Source organism: Schistocerca cancellata, chromosome 3 (assembly GCF_023864275.1).
Source record: "Schistocerca cancellata isolate TAMUIC-IGC-003103 chromosome 3, iqSchCanc2.1, whole genome shotgun sequence".
In the NCBI taxonomy this organism is placed as follows: domain Eukaryota; kingdom Metazoa; phylum Arthropoda; class Insecta; order Orthoptera; family Acrididae; genus Schistocerca; species Schistocerca cancellata.
The window spans coordinates 440,810,457-440,835,820 of NC_064628.1; the positions used below are offsets into that span (position 1 = coordinate 440,810,457).

The 25,364-nt window shown below is 42.0% G+C and overlaps 1 protein-coding gene across 1 annotated transcript in view; it reads right to left on the reverse strand.

Annotated features, from left to right (window-relative positions):
* LOC126176357 (LIM domain only protein 3-like) overlaps window positions 1–25,364 on the reverse strand; it is a 1,143,263-nt gene that overhangs the window by 70,634 nt on the left and 1,047,265 nt on the right. The window contains exon 6 of the mRNA XM_049923511.1: window positions 1,388–1,526. Within this exon, the coding sequence (XP_049779468.1) occupies window positions 1,388–1,526 (139 nt within the window). The remainder of the gene's footprint in view (window positions 1–1,387; window positions 1,527–25,364) is intronic.

The window sequence follows — 25,364 nt, forward strand, 5'->3', positions numbered from 1 at the left end:
GTTACATGTTCGATATATAATATCCAAGTTAAACATTATGGCGTGGAACATGCCATAGAACAAATACAGGACCACACAAACACACACACATACACACAAGATGCAAACATGTTGATATGGCTAAATGCTGACCATTTATAGTTTTTTTCTCTACAGATGTCAAATTATTTCTATTCAGGAGTTTATCTATGGTATAGAAGAGTTGTTAAGAAGAAACAACTTCAATCTACATTTGAAAATACTTTTGCTATGTGTCAGACATTTTATTTCCATGAGTAGATGGTCAAAGAATTTTATAGCTGCATATTTCTCTCTTCTGTGTCAAAGTTAGTCATAACACATATCATTTTTCATTCTAGTGTTGTACTTGTGAATATCTCTGTCACTATCAAATTCAGATGGATTATTTACACATTTAATAAGTGAGTAAATGTACTGTGAGGCTGTGATTAACATCCCACCTGCTTAAAAAGGTGACTTCACGATGTATCTCCTTGAATCCCACGGATAATTCTAGCGATTTACTTTTGTGCAATGAATGCTTTTCACTCAGGTGAGGAATTAGCCCAGAATATTATGATATACGATATTAGCTAGAGAAAATACGCAAAATATGTTAACTTACTTACTTTTATTTCCCCAAAGTTTGCAGTTTTTCTTATCATGAAAATAACCGAACATAAGCGTGTTAGCAGATCTTCTATGTGGCTTTTCCACTCTTTTCATCAATATTGAAGGATAAAATCTTAGAAATTTTTGTCCTGTTTATTATTTCTTGTTGGTATCTAGGTTAACAGGAGGTGGGGCAATTGTGACAGCACAAAACTGGATGAGTTCTGTTTTTTTTTTTTTTTGTCGAAGTGGAAAGCTAACCCATTTATGCGAAACCAGTCAGTACCCTCGCAAAAATCTCGTTACGATTTTCTCGGTTGGATCTACCTCCCTCAGCCTCACAACAATGCTTGTATCGCGTGGAAACTGGTCTAGTTTTTCCTCTGTATTCAAACTGAAAATTGACTCACACTGTAAAGGTCTGTGGACACACATGAGCTGTGCCATTCACATTACCCAGAAGTGAACTCAAGAAATCTAAGGAATGCTCAAATCAGGATGGCCCGATGGAGATTTGAATTTCATTCCTTCCAAGTACCGAATCAGTGTTCCGACTTACTCGGTTAAAAGAACAAATGAAAAGGTCATTCAGAAGGAATTAAAGACTGTAGCATTCGCAAGCATACATAAGCAAACACGTTGGGAAATGCCATCAGGGAAATCTATGAAAGGAAATGCAGTGTCTGATCATAAACAGAGAGGGGGGGGGGGTTTCTTGTAGTTGGGTAATAAGGACAAGTAATATATGGCCTTTGAGGTTGACGGCGGTACTGACCGGTGGAGGCAGGTGCCGCTTGATGTGCGCCAGGCTGGACGGGTTGTACGCCATGTTGGCGAAGACGAGCCGCTCCTCGTAGTCGTACTCGCACAGGATCTTGTTCTCGCACAGGTAGAAGCGGTCGCCCACGCAGAACCTGCAACCAGACAATGGCAAGCATTTAGACGTGTAGACATGTATCAACTTTACCCACTCATACATAGTGGAGAGTTCCTCAGTGGAACATAGGGAACACAGTGGTCAATTTTCAACAAGTTTAATGACAATAAAATACGTCTGCTTCGATGGTAAGAACAAACAGCTCAAAATACAGCCACTCACTTGGTATTAATACAGAGGTCTGAAAGAGCTGTTATCGAAAAGTTGACTGTTCCTAGTATTACTAGCACTTAGTAACACTACTAGCAGCTTCGTAGGAAAATACACTTACAGGGAAATAATCCAGATTCCGAGAATGTTGTCCTGATCAGGACCAACACACGGACAGAAAATTCTGTCGTTGCTGCATTCTAAGTCCGCGTATGAAACAACGATGAAAGCTGAGAACACCGGTGTTTCACCCTACAATGGGCACCGAGGGCGTCCTGCGACGATGCGTTGAGCAGCACCCACGCGGAGATTTTTTTTTTCGTGTGCGTGTGGTAGTACTGAAGTCTTACCGCTGCCAGCGGTCTCTAAGAAAGGTGGCAGAAGAAAATGTACTCCTTATTTGACACTTTCAGAGCGGTGGGCATTCAAGTGGGTCGTTTCCACACTTGGAATCGTAAATGTAGAGGAGGTGAATGTTGAACGGTACTAAGGTTGAACGTAGCTGAATATCTCGGTGAACGTAGGGTACGGCGTAACTGTCTCGTGTAGTGCATGCACCGACGTTTATAGCAGCCAACGGCAGAATACTCGTAATACTATTTTCTTGTCACGTATTGCATGGACGCGAATGGGTCCCTCGGAAGTGGCTGATTCTGCCAGCGCTGGTAACGCCGCGTGGTGTCCGGTCATGTGTGCGACATGGAGAGCTCGCGGTACTGATGCTTGCGGGGGTCAGGTAGCCTGCACACATGCCCGAAGTGCTCCCTTTTCCGTCGATCTCCAATGTAGCACATACATACAAATTTGCACATACACCAGGCTTCCATATTTTTTATTTGCCACCTATAGTACCAGAATTAAATAAAAAGAAAAATAGTTCCCATGCCCCGGTTCAGATCAAGAATTTCGGGAGATTTACAATGGCTGTAAGGCAAATTCCAGATTTCCTTCATAATATTCCCAGCTATACTCCTTCTGTACCATTACCATCTCACGGTGTTTGGCTGAAAAGTGCCTCAGCCTAAAACGGATCAAAAAACAACCACATGGCAGTCAGTTATCACATAGCAATAGCGGAGGAGCACTGAGTTCAGAGATCGTGTATATATAACGACCTGACGAAGCTGGAAGCCGAAGATAATTTTACACTATTTTGTTGCCCTACGTATTTAACTTGGCAGGTCGTTGTGACGATTTTTATTAACTACTAGCGTCTGCTATTTCGCTCGCGTAGTCTGCATGGTCTGCACAGAGTTTTTTCTTTTTCTTGAATCAAATTTTATGTTGTTCACATATTGCAACACCTTCTAAAATTTCACGCTAATCAAGACCTTTAAAGCATGGTCTTTTCTGAATTTACTTCCAAAAGCTGGAGTCCAAAGCTTTTGGTAATCATGACTTTTGCGTTCTTGTGGTGATATTTCCATAGAAACTTTAATCCCATAACACACATTTCTTTATGTCTAGCGGAGAAGTGAAAATTCCAATTTTCATAGATTTAGCGTTAAATTTTTTTAATAAAACGAAATATCTTAAAAATTTTCATCCACTAAGGGTCGAATTTCCAAAAACAGTGAAATGTACTGTTTTTTTTTTAATTTATAACAGAGAAGTCAAATACAAGTTCCCTTAGATTTAGTTCTGAAAATCTTTTCATAATGAAATAATCTCACAGAACTTTTCATCCTCTATTTCACTCCCTTAGGGGTCTGAATTCGCAAAAATAATGAAACACGAATTTTTTATTTCTAACCGAGAAATCAAATACCAGAATTAAAAAATTTTCAGTAGTTCTTTATTAATGATTTACTTCCAAAAAAATTTTCACCCACTATTTTACCCCCTTAATGGTTGAATTTCCAAAAATGTTGAAACACGTATTTTTTTTAAATTTCTGAACGAGAAACCGAACACAAACTTTCGTTATTCTATCTTCAAAATAGCCTTAGTAGTGACATAATTTCAAAAAGCCTTTCATCCCCTATTTCACTGCCTTAGAAGAGGAATTTCGGGCAAGCCCTTCTTAAATGATACCTACAGTATAAGATCCACACCCTCTCCAAATTTCAAGTTTCTATCCTTAGCGTTTTCGTCTGGGCGTGAATCACTCGGCCCTATTTCACCCCCTTAGGGTCCGGCCCCGGTAGCTGAATGGTCAGCGTGACGGAATGTCAATCCTAAGGTCCCGGGTTCGATTCCCGGCTGGGTCGGAGATTTTCTCCGCTCAGGGACTGGGTGTTGTGTTGTCCTAATCATCATCATTTCATCCCCATCGACGCGCAGGTCGCCGAAGTGGCGTCAACTCGAAAGACCTGCACCAGGCGAACGGTCTACCCGACGGGAGGCCCTAGCCACACGACGACCCCCTTAGGGTTGAGTTTCGAATAACAGTGGCATGCGTACTCTCTTTCTAACAAAGAAGCCAAATACAAATTTTCATAAATTTAGCTTCATAAATGCTTGTATAATGAAATAGTTCCTCAAAGACTTCCATCCCCTATTTCATTCCTAAATACAGCGACACGTATTTTTTTATTTCTAACCGAGAATCCAAATGCAAATTTTCATAGATTTAACTTGGAAAATGCGCTCATAATGAAACACATAATAAAATACACTCCTGGAAATGGAAAAAAGAACACATTGACGCCGGTGTGTCAGACCCACCATACTTGCTCCGGACACTGCGAGAGGGCTGTACAAGCAATGATCACACGCACGGCACAGCGGACACACCAGGAACCGCGGTGTTGGCCGTCGAATGGCGCTAGCTGCGCAGCATTTGTGCTCCGCCGCCGTCAGTGTCAGCCAGTTTGCCGTGGCATACGGAGCTCCATCGCAGTCTTTAACACTGGTAGCATGCCGCGACAGCGTGGACGTGAACCGTATGTGCAGTTGACGGACTTTGAGCGAGGGCGTATAGTGGGCATGCGGGAGGCCGGGTGGACGTACCGCCGAATTGCTCAACACGTGGGGCGTGAGGTCTGCACAGTACATCGATGTTGTCGCCAGTGGTCGGCGGAAGGTGCGCGTGCCCGTCGACCTGGGACCGGACCGCAGCGACGCACGGATGCACGCCAAGACCGTAGGATCCTACGCAGTGCCGTAGGGGACCGCACCGCCACTTCCCAGCAAATTAGGGACACTGTTGCTCCTGGGGTATCGGCGAGGACCATTCGCAACCGTCTCCATGAAGCTGGGCTACGGTCCCGCACACCGTTAGGCCGTCTTCCGCTCACGCCCCAACATCGTGCAGCCCGCCTCCAGTGGTGTCGCGACAGGCGTGAATGGAGGGACGAATGGAGACGTGTCGTCTTCAGCGATGAGAGTAGCTTCTGCCTTGGTGCCAATGATGGTCGTATGCGTGTTTGGCGCCGTGCAGGTGAGCGCCACAATCAGGACTGCATACGACCGAGGCACACAGGGCCAACACCCGGCATCATGGTGTGGGGAGCGATCTCCTACACTGGCCGTACACCACTGGTGATCGTCGAGGGGACACTGAATAGTGCACGGTACATCCAAACCGTCTTCGAACCCATCGTTGTACCATTCCTAGACCGGCAAGGGAACTTGCTGTTCCAACAGGACAATGCACGTCCGCATGTATCCCGTGCCACCCAACGTGCTCTAGAAGGTGTAAGTCAACTACCCTGGCCAGCAAGATCTCCGGATCTGTCCCCCATTGAGCATGTTTGGGACTGGATGAAGCGTCGTCTCACGCGGTCTGCACGTCCGGCACGAACGCTGGTCCAACTGAGGCGCCAGGTGGAAATGGCATGGCAAGCCGTTCCACAGGACTACATCCAGCATCTCTACGATCGTCTCCATGGGAGAATAGCAGCCTGCATTGCTGCGAAAGGTGGATATACACTGTACTAGTGCCGACATTGTGCATGCTCTGTTGCCTGTGTCTATGTGCCTGTGGTTCTGTCAGTGTGATCATGTGATGTATCTGACCCCAGGAATGTGTCAATAAAGTTTCCCTTTCTTGGGACAATGAATTCACGGTGTTCTTATTTCAATTTCCAGGAGTGTATTTCATCTTCTATTTCACTCTTTTTGGGGTTGAATTTCAAAAAAACACGGAAACACATTTTTATTATTTGTAACCCGAGAAGAAAAATACCTGTTTTCATAGATGTAGCTTCCAAAATGCTTTAGTAGTTCTTTGACAATGATTTATTTTCAAAAAAACTTTCACCCACTATTTCACTCCCATAGGGGTTAAATTTCCAAAAAAGCTGGAACACATATTTATTTATTTCTGATCGAGAAACCAAATACCAATTTTCGTAGGTTTCGCTTCAAAATTTCCTTTTTAGCGTCATATTTTCAGGAAGCCTTTCATCCCCTACTTCACCCCCTTAGGAATGAACTTCAAAAATCCGTTCTTAAACGACGCCTACAGTATAAGCTCAACACTATCTCCAAATTTCAAGTTTCTGAATCAGTGAGTGAGTCAGTCAGTCGGAACGTTGCCTTTTATATAGGTTTATTTGCTTGACTTTTGTTTCCTGTCTTATTTTTTCGGCATCGGGGTACTTGTAGATAGCATTTCGGGATAACCTACCCCAGAGGAACATTTATCACTGTGATAATTTCCATAACTGTGTGCCTATGTGGCACATGTCTTCTGAATCCGCTACTACTACTACTACTACTACTACTACTACTACTCTTCAATAAATTTAACTCAATAAATTTACCATTATGAAAAGGAATTTTCTAGTTATGTGTTATTAACATTGGATTTATTACAACTGCAGTTCATGTAAACGAATCCTGCGCCGATCTAAAGCCAATTTCTCCTACATTAACATCCGAACTATTCACATATTTTCTGGATTTTGTACTCATTGTTCATTAAGATACGGTTCGGTCGCAATTGACGATAATGTACTGATTAATATTTCGCAAGATTAATGATAATATAAGAACGAGAGATACTCCAAAAGAAATGCATAACATCTTTTCAAAAATTCAACTTTTGTTCCGCATCTCTGCTGTTCACAGAGGTCATAGAAACATTCATCACGCTTGTATTCAAATTTAATTCAGACTGTGTTTGCAAGTCGCGCGATCGTACCACTCTGTCAAGATGGATGCTGCACTTGATGTTCATCTGACCCAACGAGCCGTTTGAAAGTACATGTGTTGTGAGAACGAGAGACTGAAGAACGCGTATGGAAATGGCACTATTGGCGCAGTACAGTTAGTTGTTGGGCAAGCAGATTATCTGGTGTAAGTGGACATGCCAGTGCTCGAGATCTGCAGGGAAGCGGCAAGCCGAGCACTGCACAGACGTCTCACAACGTGCAGCTTATTTAAATCTGATATTGTCCGACTAACTCTTAACAGCGAACGAGCTGTTAACCCGAATGGGGGACAGAAGAAGCGGGTGTTCGTGTTAAGTAGAAAATCGAGCAATCGTGCTGGGCCAGATTTCTACCGCGCAGGTAGAAGTTTCACGCTGTCGTAAGGCAGCTGAAAGGGACGGAGATTATGTGGAAAAAACGGTCAAGTGAGAGTAGGACTCGCGCTCTGGGGGTTACATGCAAAATTAATAATATGTATAAATAATAACAACAATCTGACGTGACTCAATGGCCTTCTGCACGTCTGTCCTTAGAAAGCCATTTGAGCCACTTCCGTTTCTCTCCTACCCTTGATAGCCAACCGGGGAGAGGACACCTACAGTTTAATGTGCAATCCGAACCACGTCTTATTTGCAGTGACTCTTAACATAGTTGCCGGCCGGAGTGGCCGAGCGGTTAAAGACGCTACAGTCTGGAACCGCACGACCACTACGGTCGCAGGTTCGAATCCTGCCTCGGGCATGGATGTGTGTGATGTCCTTAGGTTAGTTAGGTTTAAGTAGTTCTAAGTTCTAGGGGACTTATGAGCACAGCAGTTGAGTCCCATAGTGCTCAGAGCCATTTTCTTAACATAGTTGAGAGATGAAGGCTAGATTAAAATGAAGACTGGAAAATCCGTCGTCCACCCGAGAGTCGATTCTCTCAATAATGTATCGAAATATTGCAAAAATATCACAAGTAGAACTATAGAAAATAAATTGGATGTTGAAAAACAGTTTTTATACGTCTTTCGTGCCTCTATGCGCGCGAACATGGGTCTACGCTCCGACCAGTCTCCATGAGCTAATCTCGCATACTATATATGTGTCTCTCCTGCAGGAGCCAAAAGCTCTCACCACAAGCAGTGGAATCTCCGCGCTGCGCCACCTGTCATCTCGGGTCCGGCAGCGATCGGTAAGAACAAGATTCGATACCTCGTAGCGGTATCGACATCCGTCCCCTTACAACATTCAATCATTTCTTTGTACCCCTATGGATTATTTAAACTTCATTCGCCTCCCCTACAATGTTCACGTACGGTAGAGTGTGTTTCCGACTTTCGGTGGGAATGAGGTGTGGAGCTGGCAATAAGAAGCGAGTCGAGTTCAGACTGCGGGTCGGCAGTCACTGATTTGGGGACGGGCGCTCGGCGTCACGTCCGCAGGCGGGCGCTCTTTGTTCGCTGCTACCTGCTGCCGCTGGTGGTGGTGGTGGTGATGGTGGTGGCGGCGGCGCGGCAGGTGCGGCCGCCATATGAGCGCCGCTGGCTACGTGCCCCGCCTGCCGACGGCCGGCGCGCCCAGATTAAACCTCGTTACTCACCGCACTCTGTTAATACTGCATGCACCGCGCCGCCTACCTGTAGGTCCACTCGCGCCTTCTCGTATTTCCCCTACTTGCCTCAAATGCTTCTCCATCACTGCGGCCTTGATATTCTTGCTATGGGCTTTCCTGCACGCCGTGGGACACAAGGTATGTATGAAAAGTTCTCCGCAGTGATAGAAATCTAAATTGGAACATTGATTTAAAAAAAAATGAAAATTGTGTGCATATGTGTGGAGAGACGTATCTAAAGCGACACCAAACCATGGACCCGCTACTCTGAAATAGTTTTTTTCTTTTTCGTCACTAGAAGTGCACTCAGGATAAACATGTTATGGTACGAAGCAACACTAACGTTTTCTTAACATTCATTGAGGCTCAAGCATTACATGGACTGTTCCTTTGTCTCTACAATAGCCGGCCGGTGTGGCCGTGCGGTTCTAGGCGCTACAGTCTGCAACCGCGTGACTGCTACGGTCGCAGGCTCGAATCCTGTCTCGGGCATGAATGGGTGTGATGTCCTTAGGTTAGTTAGGTTTAAGTAGTTCTAAGTTCTAGGGGACTCATGACCTTAGAAGTTAAGTCCCATAGTGCTCAGAGCCATTTGAACCAATCTCTACAATAGGTCTTACAAATAAATCAGTTAACTCCAATTTGCGATTTTTTAATAATTCCAACTATGCATGAACCGGCATATCCCCCGAACTAAGTACCGTACAGTGATATAATTTTTCAGGTACATTCAGTGATTTATGTGGATGCTGTGTGCAAAATGTGTTGTTAATAGATTGAGTAGTAAAGCAGTAATACATTAAAACTTTATGCTCCAGTTTCACTGCATGAACAAAGTTATAAACTTCTTTTCTTTTCATTATTTTGTGAACGGGAGAGGGAGGTGTCAATGAGAAAAAGTTTAGTACAGCTTTGAAATTATTGTAAAGCTTCTTGGAAGTCACTAAGTGACCCGTTCTCAAATACAGCACGAATATGGTCTGGGCAATTTGCGCACCGTGAGTAATGGTGCCTCAAGACAGAGCCAGTTTCTAACAGCAATAACTGACTTTCTATGTCAAAACTTTAACGTGATATTATATCTCTTGAGGAGGAGATTATACAGAATTTTAAAATTTTTAGTTCGATCATTAATTGTATGAAATATTGAAAACAAATTTTTTTGCCCCTGGAAGCGATTTCCCAGGCAACCTGTAACTGCGATTGTGCCATGGATTATGCATTTAGTAATACAGACCTGTTGGTTTATCTAGCATGACACTTGCAGTACACTGCCACATTTATGATTCATCATCGGCTATGTATAGTAATGATAACAATGATAGCAAAAATAATAGAGAGTGAAAACTCAAGCAATAATAATAATAATAGTAATGATAATAGAGAAGGAAAAATTAGAAACAAAATTATAAACATATAATAAATTGAAATCATTAAACTGCGAAGCAATAAGCACAGTAGACCAAAAATTACTCATCCCCAGAAAACATCACGCGTCTAACACGGCTTCTAGCCTTGATAATGGTCTCAGTTCGACGAGGACGAATATCCACAAGCTACGTCAACTATGCCATATCTGGCTCAAGTCACTCACTAATACGATGCCTTAGAACTACAAAATTACGATGATATTTACTGCTACGTTTCACCTACTGTTCCAATTAGCCCCACAAATTTTATACGGGAAAGGTCGTTTGATTCAGCTGGCCAGCTCAGAGCGACAGGGTGCCGAGTGCACACCAAACCAGAAACTATGCGTGCAGCTATGTAGACATGACTGATGTCATCTACGAACACGGGAGTGGCGACAGCATACCATTCATGAACCTAATGCTTAAATAAACATCCTAGGTAATATTCACAGTAACTTGAGTGAATGGGCCCAAGACATACACCTCAAAATAACATAGAACCATCTCCAGTCTGTACTATACCTTCTACACGCTTCGGTTAAATACGTAGTTGGGCCGTCGATGCATCCGACGACTTTCATCATTTGGGTAAGGGCAAAATATAGATTCGTCGGACCTCAATAGATGCCCTACTGACCAGTGGCTACGCTATTTGGCCCACTGAAGGCGACTGGCTTTATGTTCCGCTGTGAGAAACGGCTTTTAGCGATGTAACCAATTCTAGATGTCCATTGCATGCAGTTCCTTCGGCAATTTTCGACCGGAAACTGATCGCATTCACTTACAGGAGCAATTTATGTCGGGTGTGAAACCGATTCACATTAACAGTGTGTGATACTAAGCTGTGGTCTCTATCGATTAGGTTGTTTTTACGACCACTATTCTTATGTAATGTTACATGGCTGCACCAGGTACAACACACTGAACAGTCTGCAATGTTACGATAACAAAGCGTCCAGCTTCATTTACAATCTGGTCAGGGTAAGTCCAAGCTCTTTCTTATAAATCTACCAAGTCTCCATGTCGACTTCCCTCTTAGCGATGATATCATACAACTGACTCACACATGCACATCACCTCGCTGCCAAGGTATGTCAGACCACCTGTTCTACATCATCTACATCGATTCAAAGGGACCAGCTGCAGAGAAGCGTAGAGAACTGACGTTAAGCACAGGCGGTTACCCTCTATGATAAGGATATTGCAAAGTCGGTACAACGCAACGACACATGTCTAAGTCGTCCGCCTCCGTAGCGTAGCGGTAGCGTTATCGCCTCACACACGGGGGCCGGGTTCTATTCCCGGCAGGGGACTGGGTGTTGTGTGTCCTTGACTCGCAAGTCACCGAAGTGGCGTCAACTAAAAAGGACTTGCAATACGGCGGGCGAACTCCTCCGAATGGGGGCCTCCTGGCCAAAAATGCCATACGATCATTTCCATTTCCGTGTCTAAGTCAGAGCGGCGAATACGTAGAGAAAAAGCTAAGGTGTAGCTAACTGTTGCAAATAAAACAGTTTTGATTTTCACTGTGGTTTCCATTTTGTGCCTGTTCAGACCTTAATAAAAGAATAGCCCTTGTATAATCATCATTTGTCCAACTATAAATTGCAATATGGTACCTTGCTAAAACTTAGGCAGCAGCATTTTGGATTTCCCCATATTTCTATTTTATGAACGAGGCTCAGTGGTTTCGGGGATCAATAGAAGTGTCACCTCGCCCCATGTTAATTGCTACCTGTTAAATTTTCTGATACACTGGGTGAATAAACATCAATTTCTTACGAATTATTGTCTGCCAAATGATTGACTTTTTGCGACGGTAAGTAGAATAGCAGTTACAGTGATGAAGAATAATATCAGAAATAAATAAAGGACGGAAACAACTGTTAAATGTGAGTGTCCAATAAATCAAGGTAACATTAATTGTAGTTTACACAAACATACTGAGGCATGAAACTATTTCTAATGTATGGTGGCTTGTAAGGTGGCCATGTGATCGGACACCTCAGATCTCAGAAAACATTTTTACTAACACAAATACAATTAATTTTTACTCTTAATCATTAATACGTAGCCGAAGGCTTTGCCACAGTGGTAACACCGGTTCCCGTCTGATCACCAAAGTCAAGCGCTGTCGGGCTGGGCTTGCACTTGGATGGATCACCGTCCGGGATACCGAGCGCTGTTGGAAAGCGGGGTGCACTCAGCCCTTGTGAGGCAAATTGAGGAGTTGCTTGACTGAGAATTAGCGGATCTGGTCATGAAAAGTAACGGCCGGGAGAGCAGTGTGCTGACCTCACGCCCTTCCATACCCGCATCCATTGACGCCTATAGGCTGAGGATGAAACGGCGGTCGTCGCTGCCGTTGGCTCTTCCGAGACCTGTTCGGACGGAGCTTAGAGTAGTTCAGTTTAGTCTTGTTTAGTTTAGTTTACTAATATCTAAAATTATTCCTGGACTAATTACCGCTTTCATTTAATTCTTAGTTTACGAAAATACTGTGAAAAAGGGAATTGCTCAGAGAAGTGTTGTACTCGTCAGACTACCACGTGAGGAACGCATGTGTTGCTGCTGTGAATCCTTCTGTTATATTCGCTTGATCAGCCTATGAAAGACAGGTGGAGACGCCGTGCTAAAGGGATGCCCACGGTGCATTCGGGAGGCGGCGACGGTCGCAGAGGAAACGGAGAAGATAGGTCAAAGAGGTAACAGTTACTGCCGTCGAGTCGAGCTCTACAGTGTGTGCGCAGAAATTAAAAAATAACGATTGTAAAAATTATCTCGTGTATGCAAGAAAGGCGAGAGAATCACGAGTGAATAGTAGGCAAAGCACTGCTTTCATTTCAATGTCATTTGAAGTGTCTAGTGTGATTGACAAAGATGGAGCAATCGATAACAGTTTGTATCGAAAATGTAAGTAATTGATAATACACTGAAAAGACAAAGTAACTGGTACACCTGCCTAAAGTGACCACCATTCATCTCTAGGCACTTTTGGGCCCTGGTCAGCAAGTTGCTTAAGGCGGATCGAACGAAGCTGGACAGCTGGAATTGCAGCAGCCTCATCCTAAATGTTCTGCTGTTGCGATGCACCTTAGACTTGAGGGCTCCTCACACTATGTAGTCGCACGGTACACATCAGGTGACTTGGGTGTCCAGCTTCGGCCGCGAAAGACTGACCTCTGCTAACAACGCTGTCAGGATAAAGATTGTGTATATGTTCTCCACGGTTCGGCCGGCTGTGTGGGCAGTTGCTCTATCCTGTTGGAAGTAACTGTAGGTCTTCTCCTCCTCCATTAATGAATACATTCACGTCCAATCAACACTTTTATTTACCTCACCTCGTGTTTGGGCAGCATGAATGTCGAAAACCACTGTTGTGGAATAATGGGCCAGGTGTGCTCCTGATAGGGCACGTCCCTATATGGCAGATGCTGTGAAGTAGAAGCTACCCCAGCTCAATGGGAGACACTCGAGTACCCGTCCTATAGTCCTCATGTCTCCTGATGCGATTATCACGCTTTCGGTACCGTAAAGAACGTCGCCGAGAGGTCGGATGAGGATGTGAAGCACGCAGTTACGGACTTCTTCATCCAGCAGGACACGATGTTTTACTAAAAGGTTACCTTCTACGTGGTGCATCAGTGGGATGATTGCCTCAATGTTCAAGGCGATTTCGCCTAATTAAACTACCAATTCTGGACTGTACCACCTTCGAACGGAAATTTTTAGATCGCCCCTTATAAACTTCATATCTTTTATCTGTACAAATTGAGTCACGTATTCCTCCAATTACACTGTATATACACTGCAGTAGAAATATCCTTATATACTGACTTCTTTGGGCGGCAGATTTAATGGACAGCAGTGTATAAGACCTAACATAGAAATCGTATTAGGTTTGTGCTCCGGAAAGATTCTTAGAAAAGATTCTTGAACACAGCCGCACGTACACGCCTAAGATTCGACTCGCATCATGTGTACCAACTGGATTCACATGGGACGAGCGGAGCGAGGAATGGTGCAGGGACGGGCGGTGCTCCAGCGGGGGCTGACTCGAGTGTGGCGCCGCGCTGTCAGAGAATCGAGCCATCAATATTTAGGGTGTTTAACTGTGAGATTTGATTCTTAGCGGCGCGCAGCTGTTATCCCGCGGCGCCGGCCAGCTGCCCCTGCCCGCGCGTGCCGCGAATGCGTTTTCCAGCCCAGCCCGTGTGTGCCGTCCCCACTTCTGCCGAGGCTCTGGCTCCAAAAGGCAGTCCAAAGAAATTTTTGAGACTGCGAGTTCTGCGAACAGCCAATATTCTCGCTTTCTCGGCGATCACCTCACGCTGGTAGTGTGTGAACAGCTATTGGTAAGCGACACGTTTCGCAGGTAGTTTGGGTTGATGGAAAAGCTCAAAGCACCTACAGAAGAGGGAATGAAAGGCGACAATGTGTACTTAATTATTAATGGATTTCTCCGTTGATGGAGTCGCTTTGTGATTCCACTACATTTGAAGAGATGAGCTCCATTACTAATTTGGTAATATTGCATCTTTATCATCGAAAGAATTTGTTAGGAGTTCTTAGATTTTTTTAGCTTTCTTGTTAATTTTGTTATCTATCTGTGATTTTAATAGCAGGCCGGCCGGCGGTTCTAGGCGCTTCAGTCTAGAACCGCGCGACCGCTACGGTCGCAGGTTCGAATCCTGCCTCGGGTATGGATGTGTGTGATGTCCTTTGGTTAGTTAGGTTTAAGTAGTTCTAACTTCTAGGGGACTGATGACCTCGGATGTTAAGTCCCATAGTGCTCAGAATAATTTCAACCATTTTTTGATTTTAATATTGCTGTAGGCAAAAATGTCATGGGATGCCTCGTACTATCGTGTCGGCCCCTTTTTCCCCGTCTAGTGCAGCAGTTCGACTTGGAGGGGGGGGGGGGACTCAAGTCGTTGAAAGTCATCTGCAGAAATACAGAGGCATGCTGCCTCTTTAGTCTTCCACAACTGCGGAAGTGTTTCCGGTGCACGAATTTGTGGACGTACTGACCTCTCTATTAAGCCCATATATGTTCGAAGGGATTCATGTCCCTCGATCTGGGTGGCCTAATCATTCGCTCGAACTGTCCAGGATGTTCTACAAACCATCAGCGAAAAATTATGGTGCAGTGACATGATGCATTGTCATCCATAAAAAATCCGTCGTTTTTTGGGCATATGAAGTCAATTAATGGCTGCATACGGTTCACACCACACCACACCATTATGGTACCATCAACATCTTGCACAGTGCCTTGTTCACTACTTGGGTCCATTCCTTCGTGGTGTCTGTGCCACACTCGAACCCTGCCATCAGCTCCTATCAACTGAAATCGGGACTCATCTGTCTAGGCCACGATTTTGAAGCCGTTTAGGGTCCAACCGATATATTCATGAGCCCAGAAGAGGCACAGCAGACGATGTAGTGCTGTTAACAAAGGTGCTCGCACCTGTCATCTGCTGTCATAACCCAGCAACGCCAAATTTCGCTCCACTGTCCTAACAGATACGTTCGTAGTACATCCCACGTTGATTTCTGCGGCTATGTCACCCAGTGCTGCTTGTCTGTTAGTACTGACATCTCTGAGCAAACACCTTTGCTGTCGGTCGTTACGTGAATTTTGTCGGCCAATGAGTTGTCCGTGTTGAGAGGTAATGCCTGATATTTGCTATTCGCGACAGACTCTTGACACTGTGTATCTCAGAATGTTGAACTCCGTAACGACTTCCGACATGGAATCTCCAATGCGGCTATCTGAAACTACCATTCCGCGTCCAAAGTCTGTTAATTCCGTCGTGCGGCCATAATCACGTCAGGAATCTTTTCACGTGAATCACATGAGTACAAATGACAGCTTCACCAATGCACTACCCTTACTACCACCATTTGTATATGTCCAGATCATTGTGTCATACCCATTGTCATCTTAGTGTATGGAAACACCGTAAACATCTTGAGTAATTATATACAATTCACAGGCTGTCTGAAAAGATAATTTACAGTTTCAGTGTAACATATAGAATCAAACTGTTTTTGAATACGTGTTTCACAAACTTAGAAATAGCTTTCTGTCATATTGGATATGTGTACTATCAGGAGTACACATGACATGTAAACCTGTTCCGGTTCTATCTGAATTCGAGATACATGTTTGTATAAAACGCATCGATGACAACGGTAGTCTGGATCTTCAGTTCATTAAATTCTTGATTTCTGTGCCCACAGAGTCAGCACTTGCCTTATAATTATTAAAGGTATTTTGAATGCATCGTTCAAAATAATGTTACATATGTTTTTCTGGTACCACATTAATTTCGTTTTATTTGTCGAAAATATTGGCAATGGCAGTACATTTATCTTATTTTCATTCGCGTCTGGAAGTGTCGTCTGCATGCATAAGTTAAAATAATTTCATTTTATCTTGCAACACTATCAACTTCTTTACGTACAACATGACAATGCATCGCCATCACAGTCGATGTTTTAAACGAAAAGAACGAAATACACATGTAAAATTAAACAGACACTTGTTAGTAATTTAACCTTTAATAATTCGAGTTAATCGTTGCCTTGCAGAGGCGCTCGAAAAGTTTGGTCTTTGATGTCCACAGAAAAAAACTTCTTCCGAGCATGATATCTGTTGATCTAAAGAATCTTGCTCGTCTCATTATCCGAAGTGCTCGGAAACACCTTCTCCAGCTCACTTGTTGAAGAACAACAGTATTTCAGAATGTCAAGATAATTCCTAGAAGTAGGAACAGGACTGTGGATCAAATTTGACTCACGTTCATCCCTCCTTCCACTCCCTCCCTGTTGTCCTTATTCCTTTCTTCCTCCTCGGTGACTGTCTCTACCCCCCCCCCCCCTCCCTCCATCTTCCTAAGGTACACTTATTCATGTCTCCCACCTTTTCGAAGCCAAGGCTCTGTCTTGGAAATAGGTCAATCAGAGAGCTTCACTCCCAATCACAGCTCGGTATTTTACTGCAGTAAAACGAAACTCCCAATCAGACAGCTTCCTACGACAAGAATGGGCGAGAGAATATGTTATTATTCTCACCCAGTAGCGACAGTAATTGCGTGTAGAATCAGGCACATACTTTGCTTTTCGGTTTACCATGTAGATTTAAAGAGCCATCACAGATATTGATCACAATAAAAAACTGAGATATGTAGCCCATTATACAGGGTGATTCAAAAGTCACGCCACACAGGACAAAGTCTGCATAGGCGATTCAATAATCTTGTTTCATAAACGTAAGTCGGAGTAATTCTGTAATGTCTTGCATTGAAATAAACACCACATATTGTATACTCTTTGGTATTCATACTCTTTGATCGTGTTTTCATCAGTCAGCAAGCTTTTAAATGCTTCAACTGATGGCAAACACTCATCCAACAAAACGGATTAGTCAGTTATATACTCACATGGAAACACGCCTTTCCTATTAATCAGTTTAAACCGTTCACTGTTGGGGAAATACTTTCTTGTTATTTTCAACTCATCAGGTTTTAATATGATGTACATTGAAAAGAGGAAACGCCAGATATTTGAAGTAATCTATAAACTGAAATGTTTTGACGCAATGATGTCCAGCTGCGATAGATTTAGTGAACGTTTCATACTTTTTCACGTTTTTCGCAATCACAGACACATGGCCTGGATTTATTCTTACTGCTTTTTTTCATGCGCAGTTTATTCCACTTGTTTGCATATGTTCAAAAAAAAATTCAAATGGCTCTGAGCACTATGGGACTCAACTGCTGTGGTCATAAGTCCCCTAGAACTTAGAACTACTTAAACCTAACTAACCTAAGGACATCAGACACATCCATGCCCGAGGCAGGATTCGAACCTGCGACCGTAGCGGTCGTGCGGTTCCAGACTGTAGCGCCGTTAACCGCTCGGCTGCATATGTTCATAATTATAAAATGAGCATCATAATAATTCGTCAGAAAGTCAGGCAACAGGTACCATAAAATTAGGACTATAACTGAAATTAAAACTATCATGGGCAGCTCTTCGTAATCTGCCTGTAAAACGACAATTGTCTCTGTATTCATGAGTTTGTTTGAGACATTCCTGGCAGATGAAACAAATTTGTGCTATTAGAAACGCTAATTCATCTTTGAGGATAATATTCGTCTGCTTGTTTCACAATAAGAAATTTTTTATGCACTTGGCAATCACATAAAGCTGTTCGCTAAAACGTTCCATACAGTCGGTAACTATGTGTAACTAGAGCTCTGAACATTCGCCAATGCAATTACAGTGCACGTAGCAAGCAAATCTATATGATTTGTGCACATGAATTTCGTCACTCACGTCCAGAGGTAGTAACCATTCGAGGTTCGCCTATATGAAAGATCGTAACTTTAATTGCTTGCTATAACTGTCGCATTTTATGTACAGTTTCTCTGCTTTGGGCGTGACGCTGTTGACTGGTTTGAATGGTGGGCAATCAAATACACCAGCGACCAACTTCTCTTTAGAATGAAAACAGCACAAAGAGTGCTCACACACTTCAACTGAACGCTGATGACCATTAATGCTTCAAATTGCTAGCCTTGCTAGGTGTTCCTCGTAACAGAAATGCAATTTCCATATTTTGAACCAGCAGAAGTAACAGGTTCATATGTTTCTCAATGTTTGGGAATCTTTCGAGATGTGCAGTGGACCGGGTTCGATTCCCGGCGGGGTCAGGGATTTTCACCTGCCTCGAGATGACTGGGTGTTTGTGTTGTCCTCATCATTTCATCATCATCCAGGAAAGTGGCGCAATTGGACTGAGCAAAGATTGGGTAATTGTACGGGCGCTGATAACCCCGCTGTTGAGCGCCCCACAAACCAAACATCATCATCATCATCACGTGCAGTGGAACGAGTTTAAACTCTTTTCCTTTGTATCCTTTGTATTCTTTTCCCTCCTGCTCTCACAATACTGAAAACTGTACGCATTAACAGAAATATTTTCGATGTTTTTCTCACATATTTCCACTTCAGATTAGTAGATGAAAAGTTTGCAAAATTTAATGCATCCGAATAAGGAAAGTAATTAAACACACACCCCATATGGTCATTTTCTGGGTAAAAACCAGCTATAATTGACCACTTGAAACAATAAAGATCGTTCTATGACTCAACATTTATCACAGAAAGTTTGTTTTTAATCACTTTTGATACTTTTCTGTGCGTTCCTGTATAAAAGACTTTATTCATATTCATGTCAAAGCAAAGTTTCAAAACTTTTCTTTTTATGCCCAACTAGAATCACGAACTTGAAAGTTTCCAATTGTTTTTAAAAGCTGGTCCATAACTGGTTGAATAACATTCACTGATATCATGAGGCAGCGATAGAAATACCTTAGTGCTATTGACATACATTTATCTAACCACTACCTAAGTTGGGAATTTACACCCAAGAGTACATTTTCCTTAAGCAGCTGACTGAACATGAATACTCTGTTGGTGAAAAGTGGAATACGTGTCTCAAGAAACCTTAAACCCATCGTGATTAGCGATTACGCCGGCGGATATTCGCCTTTTAAAAGAAGAATCCAAGCAAATTCATTCACCAGTATTATCAATGATTCTAACGCATATTTTAGGTGATTCGCTCATTATTTACAATTATATACTGCTGGTATGTCCACAGCAGTTCCTCTTCCCCTCCAACAGCTTGCTAAAGTAAATGTCGTAGTATTCTGGAATTTCATCATTATATTTCACAGCTGCAAAGAGAAGAACGTTTTTTGCAGACTAGAACAAAAAATAGAAGAATTGAGACTGTTAGCAGTAATATCCTTTACGCTTACATTTTGAAGCTGAAGAGAGCTATGCATATGTGTACGCTAATCTCTCAATGACACAAAAACACAGAGCAGGTAACTGAGCCAGCAGCTGCATCAAAGCCTTGCTACTAGTTGCTTCCTTGCTTTTAATATCTACGTTCTTGCTTAATCAGCAAGTTATCAGACAAGCTGAGACTTTAAGACGTTTGTAAACGCACATTCAAGGAATCGTGGCTGGAATCTCCTAACAAGTCATATTTCGCCAAGTTGACTTAAATGCATGTATGGTGTGGAAAACGTTTACTGGAAGGCAAGTTGCTAGAAATTCGCGAGTGGTGTATTGCCTATAAGTACACCTTTTCTATTGAAAGTTAGAAGTTCACAGGTTTTTGTTGTCATTAGTATTCGAACTAAGAGAGTGGTTTTCAATGCATTGTCTCACGGTTTGTAACAATAATAGATCCCACTAAAGATAGTGACGATAGTGAGACATTTTATTATGTTGAGTGGCGGTTGGAAGAGAGTAACAAACACTGGCATGATTATTTGTAAATGATATGTGTAATATTATAGACAATAAGTGAAGTAGTATATACTGTTATTATTGATAAACTATGTGCAATACATCAAGTTGGACTAAAATGAAATACTGGATCAATTACTAACATACTTCTAAATTTTAGTTATTTCTGTAGTCGAATTGATAATTGGTATGTATTGCACTCATTTGTATTTTTCGTAATTTTAATTAATTCTTCATAATTATTCCCCCTTAAGTGCAACTTTCTGTTACCATTTCACATCTGAAGATAGTTGAAAATTCAACCAAAATTAGCAATCATTGAATTTTATACAACTACGATCTAGACTATTAAAAGATTGTATCTATAGATTATTCATAATTAATTTTTACCGATAACAATGCAGGTAATGTGTCACTACACTGGTTTGTCAAGCCATCAGATTTAGCTTCAACGCATTATTTTAAAGATGATGCAAACGACTTCATACCAAGGATTTGTAAATGGCACACATTCTGTAGCTGAATGTGAATACCTGAGAGGCTGCTGTTGCAAAATTAACAGTATTGTCCCTTTAGGGCTAGATGGTGGGAACCAACACAGTGAACACAAGCAGACACATTCCAACTGTGTTGTGGTGGTATCTAATGTTCTCGTATCACGGCATCCATAGACATGGGCGTGATCTCATCATCTGTGAGCTGTATAACAGATGTGACTTGGTCTTCCGTAACGAAATGTACCATATATCGAATGCGAAGAGGATGGGAAGTAGAGGCAGCGGGAGAGGAAAGGTAGGTGAGGGTGTGGGGAAGGGGAGAAGGGGGGAGATGGAAAGGGGTGAGGGAAGTTCAAGGTCAAAATCAAAGGTCCAATTTGGTCCACAGTAACCACTCCATTCCCACTGACAGAATTGACGTAATTGTTTGAAGAAGAGACCAGCTGTATGGGTGGTGTAAGAATTGGAAGGCCACCTGCGTGTGTTCCTTGCTCTGCATGACTTCAGAATCAATTGCTGTACCACTAGCGCCTCAGTGGTAACTGCATCCTGTACTGAATTTGGAAGTTCATTCACTAGTGTCGTATTTTGTCTGATTAAACAACCCTCGTAATAGGCCTTTTCCTTAACAGTCATAGCTCTTTCTGAGTTTGTGTGTTACGTAAGCCAAGAACCTTCCGTGTATGATACTTAGTTCAGATGACGTTCAAATTGTAAAGCAGCTTTTGAGGCGTCCTTTACCTCATAACACCTAAAACATGGAAACAACTTCAAAAAGGCATAGTACAGACAGCAGAACAAACCATTCTCCTTACCAAAAAATGGGAACATGCCTGGTAGAATGATGAGTGTGACGAACTAATCCTAACAAGGCAACGAGCTTGGAACATATGGAATTCAAGTAAAAATGATAAAAATAGGAGCTCCCTAAAAGAAGCCCGGAACCAAGCATCAAAAGGCCTTAAAAAGATCAAAGTACAATGCATAAAAGGTCAACTAGCATCAGTAGACTCCAACTTCAAACAGAACAATGCTAGGGACTTTCACAAAACTTTCAAAAGTAGCTTAAAGAAATACACTCCACCTAGTTTATGTTTCACGGACCCAAAAATGCAGAAAACTGCATATAATAGTACAGAGAACTGTAGAATACTTGCCGAGTACTTTGGAGAACTACATAACTGTGATCCACTGAAAGAAAAATTTAATTTCGATACTGTAAACCCAACACTACCAGACTCAAAGCCGCCAACCACAGAAGAAATAAAAGAAATCATAAAAGACCTTAAAAATAATGAAGCACCTGCAGAGGATAATGTAGTTGCTGAACTATGGAAGTACTCTAATAACAACACGATACAATGTCTATCAGAAATACTCAAAGAAATCTGGACAACACACAGCTTACAAGAACGGACATCTGCGATAATACATCTACTACATAAAAATGGGAAGAAAGAGACCCTAGCAATTATAGGGAAATCTCCCTCTTACCAGTGACCTCTAAAATCTAAGGCGCTTTTAAAAAGAGCAGAAGAAATGTTTGACAAACAACTAGGAGAGTATCAGGCTGAATTTAGGAAGGGAAAGTCATGTGCAGAACAAATATTAAACTTAAAGAACGTAATACAAATGAGGAGAATCAGGAACTTAAAATATATAATTACTTTTGTGGATTTAAAAAAAAAGTCTATGATTCAATTGACAGAAATACACTGCTTGATATCTTAAAAGAATTGGGACTCAATACTAAAACAACTGAAATAATTAAAGCAACTTTGACAAATACAAGATCGGAAGTAAAATTTAGGGGAGAGCTCTCAAAATCGTTTGAAATAAAGTCAGGTGTCCGACAGGGAAACGGTTTGTCACCTCTGCTTTTCAGTTCGAGAATGGAGGAAGGGCATCAGTACTAAAGCGATTCAACTAGGTAGGAATCCAAAAAAGATCACTGTCGACTGTCCAGCCTTCGCGTATGACATGGCATTGATTACAGATTCGCTAGATAATACCCAAGAATAAATAAGAGAACTGCAAAAACAATCAGCCAAAGTAGGACTACAAATATCCTTTGAAAAAACAAAGTTCATGACAAACATCTGTGATGCTCCTCAAAATATTGCATTTGACAATACACAAAACAGATTTCTTTAAATACCTAAGAGATTGGATTACATACAATGCAAAAGAAAAGACAGCTATAGAAACTAGAGTGCACAAAATGGAAAGAGTGTTTCATTTGACCAAAAACGTTTATAACAAAAAAATCCTTGTCCTGGAACACGAAATTAAGACACTACAAACAGTGGCCAGAGGAGAATCTCAGTATGCGGCAGAAACACTTAACCTAACATGAAGGTCGAAAAAAGAATTTTATGAAAAATACTGGGAGCTAAGAGAAACGATAATGCTAAATGCAGGCTAAGACCAAACAGAGGGTTATACCTGAAAACTGAAAAACTATCTGATGTAATGAGGAAGAGAAGACTGCAGTTGGTTGGGCATATATTCAGAACGGATAGCAACAGACTAACTAAGCGGATATTCACATTACTGAATAGCTACAAATCCAAGCCCGCATGGTCCATAGAGACTGAAAAGGTCATGGAAACGGCTGGAATCAGAATAGACACAATAGAAAACAGAATACATTTCAGAAAGGCAGTTCAAAAGGCAGAATTTCAGCAGAGAAAGAAAACAACTAGACGAAAGTGGACTCAAGAAGGAAGGGAACAACACTTTAAAAGGATGACTGAAATTTGTAAACTAAGAATATCTAATACAATGAAGAGTAACAAAAGTTGATTCATCATACCCTCCAAATTGGTTATTCGAAAGAAGAAGAAGAACGCAATAATGTGGACGAAAAAGAAATTAAATCGAAATTAAAACGTAAAATTAATTAAAAACGCATGGACAAAGATTTCATTTGGAAAAAGAATGATAGGAAGAAAAATGAGAGAAAATGAAGAAGTTGACATTTTGTGACAAAGGAATGGAATCAAAAAATTACGTTTAAATCAATTAATTGTATAAAAATGCTGATCAAAGTCATTTCAATAGAGATTTAAAAATAAAAAAGCTTACTGCATCTGAGGAGATTCGAGCCCACAACCTCCTGCATGTAGAGTTCTGCTTTTCTTGTGCTTTACAAGTAAGCTTGACAGACTATGTCGGAATAACTTAGAAGAGCGCTGATAATCTGCTAATAGATTAATGCGACCAATACGTAAGTGGGCAAGCAATTTCTTGTTTCCACTGTATATTTAGCGTATCTATCACGAGAGTAAAATAAGAGATACTAGATTGCCTACAGATACTCGTTTTCTCCTCGGTTCATGCTGTAGTTCAGTAGGACAGAAATGGCTGTTAGTGGTAAAAGGTAGCCTATGCGATCCAACGTGTAGTGTATATGCTCCGTAGACTGTTTGAAAAAAAAAAAAAAGAAGACAGAGGAATTCTGGAATATAACGTTCTGTCGGTGATGAGATTATTAGAGATGGAACACTAGATCGATGCGATTAAGATGGAAACGACATTTGTTGTGCACGAGAAATCCGTCAAGTATACATAAATATACCAAAAAACTTGCCCAAATGAGGGACTTGAACTCCGCTTCTTTCGAATATGTTTTCCTTCTGTACCACCTCGATAAATGCTCGAGTTTAAATCATTACATCAGAAGCAATATCAGTGAATCATTACGCTAGGGCACGTAACCGATATAACAGTGCTATTGCAGTTTTATTGCTAGTAACAATGCCATAAAATGTACCGGTATTCGCATCCATCCATCTAGCGATAACAGGAAAGGAAATGCGAACCTACAAATAAAAGAAAAATGTTCTTTAGAATTAATGGGACACGTGTGGTTTGCGGTTGCTAGTATTCGAAATACCAATAATTACTTTCCAAGAGAGCCAATGTGCGGAAAAAAAGTTGTGATCTATAGGACAAAAAGAATCCTGTAAGATTCTGCAGGCCAAGGCTTTTGTTTTTTTCTAGGTACCCCGAGGCATGTAAAAATAGAGGGAATGACAGAACATATTACGAAAATGCTTTACGCAACGAACGTAGCTCCTCATGGTTTTGAGTCTATAATAACAAATGCAATTAACCACTAGGTCAGAAAAAGAGGCGGGGAAGCGTGCGCGCCTCCTACTTTTATTACTGAGAAAGTTTAGAGAGCCGGCATTTGCGGCGGACTGCAGAACGACCATACTCCCGCCAACATACATCCAACGTTATGACTGCAAAATCAAGAAATGAGAAATCAGGGCTATTTGAATGCCACAGTGTAGATGATCGAAAATGGTCCAGACGTACGGAATAAGTTGACTGATATGTGAGTGGCTCGAAGGCTTTTTTAATAGTAGAACCCAGTACGTTGTCTTCGAGAGCGAGTGTTCATCAGTGATAAAGGTACCATCAGCAAAGCCCCAGGGAAGTGTGGTAGGACTGCTCTTGTTCCCATGTACATAAACGATGTGACGGATAACTGAGCAGCACTCAGCGATTGTCGATTACATTGTAGTGTATGGGAAAGTATTGTCTTTGAGTGATTGTAGGAGGGTACAGGAAGATTTGGATTGAATTTCTATTTCATATGACGAGTCACCGCTTGCTCTAAATGGGGAAAAGTGTAAGATAACACAGATGAGTAGAAAAACAATCCTGTAATGTTCGAGTACAATAAGACTGGTGAGCTGTTTGGCACAGTGCATTGATT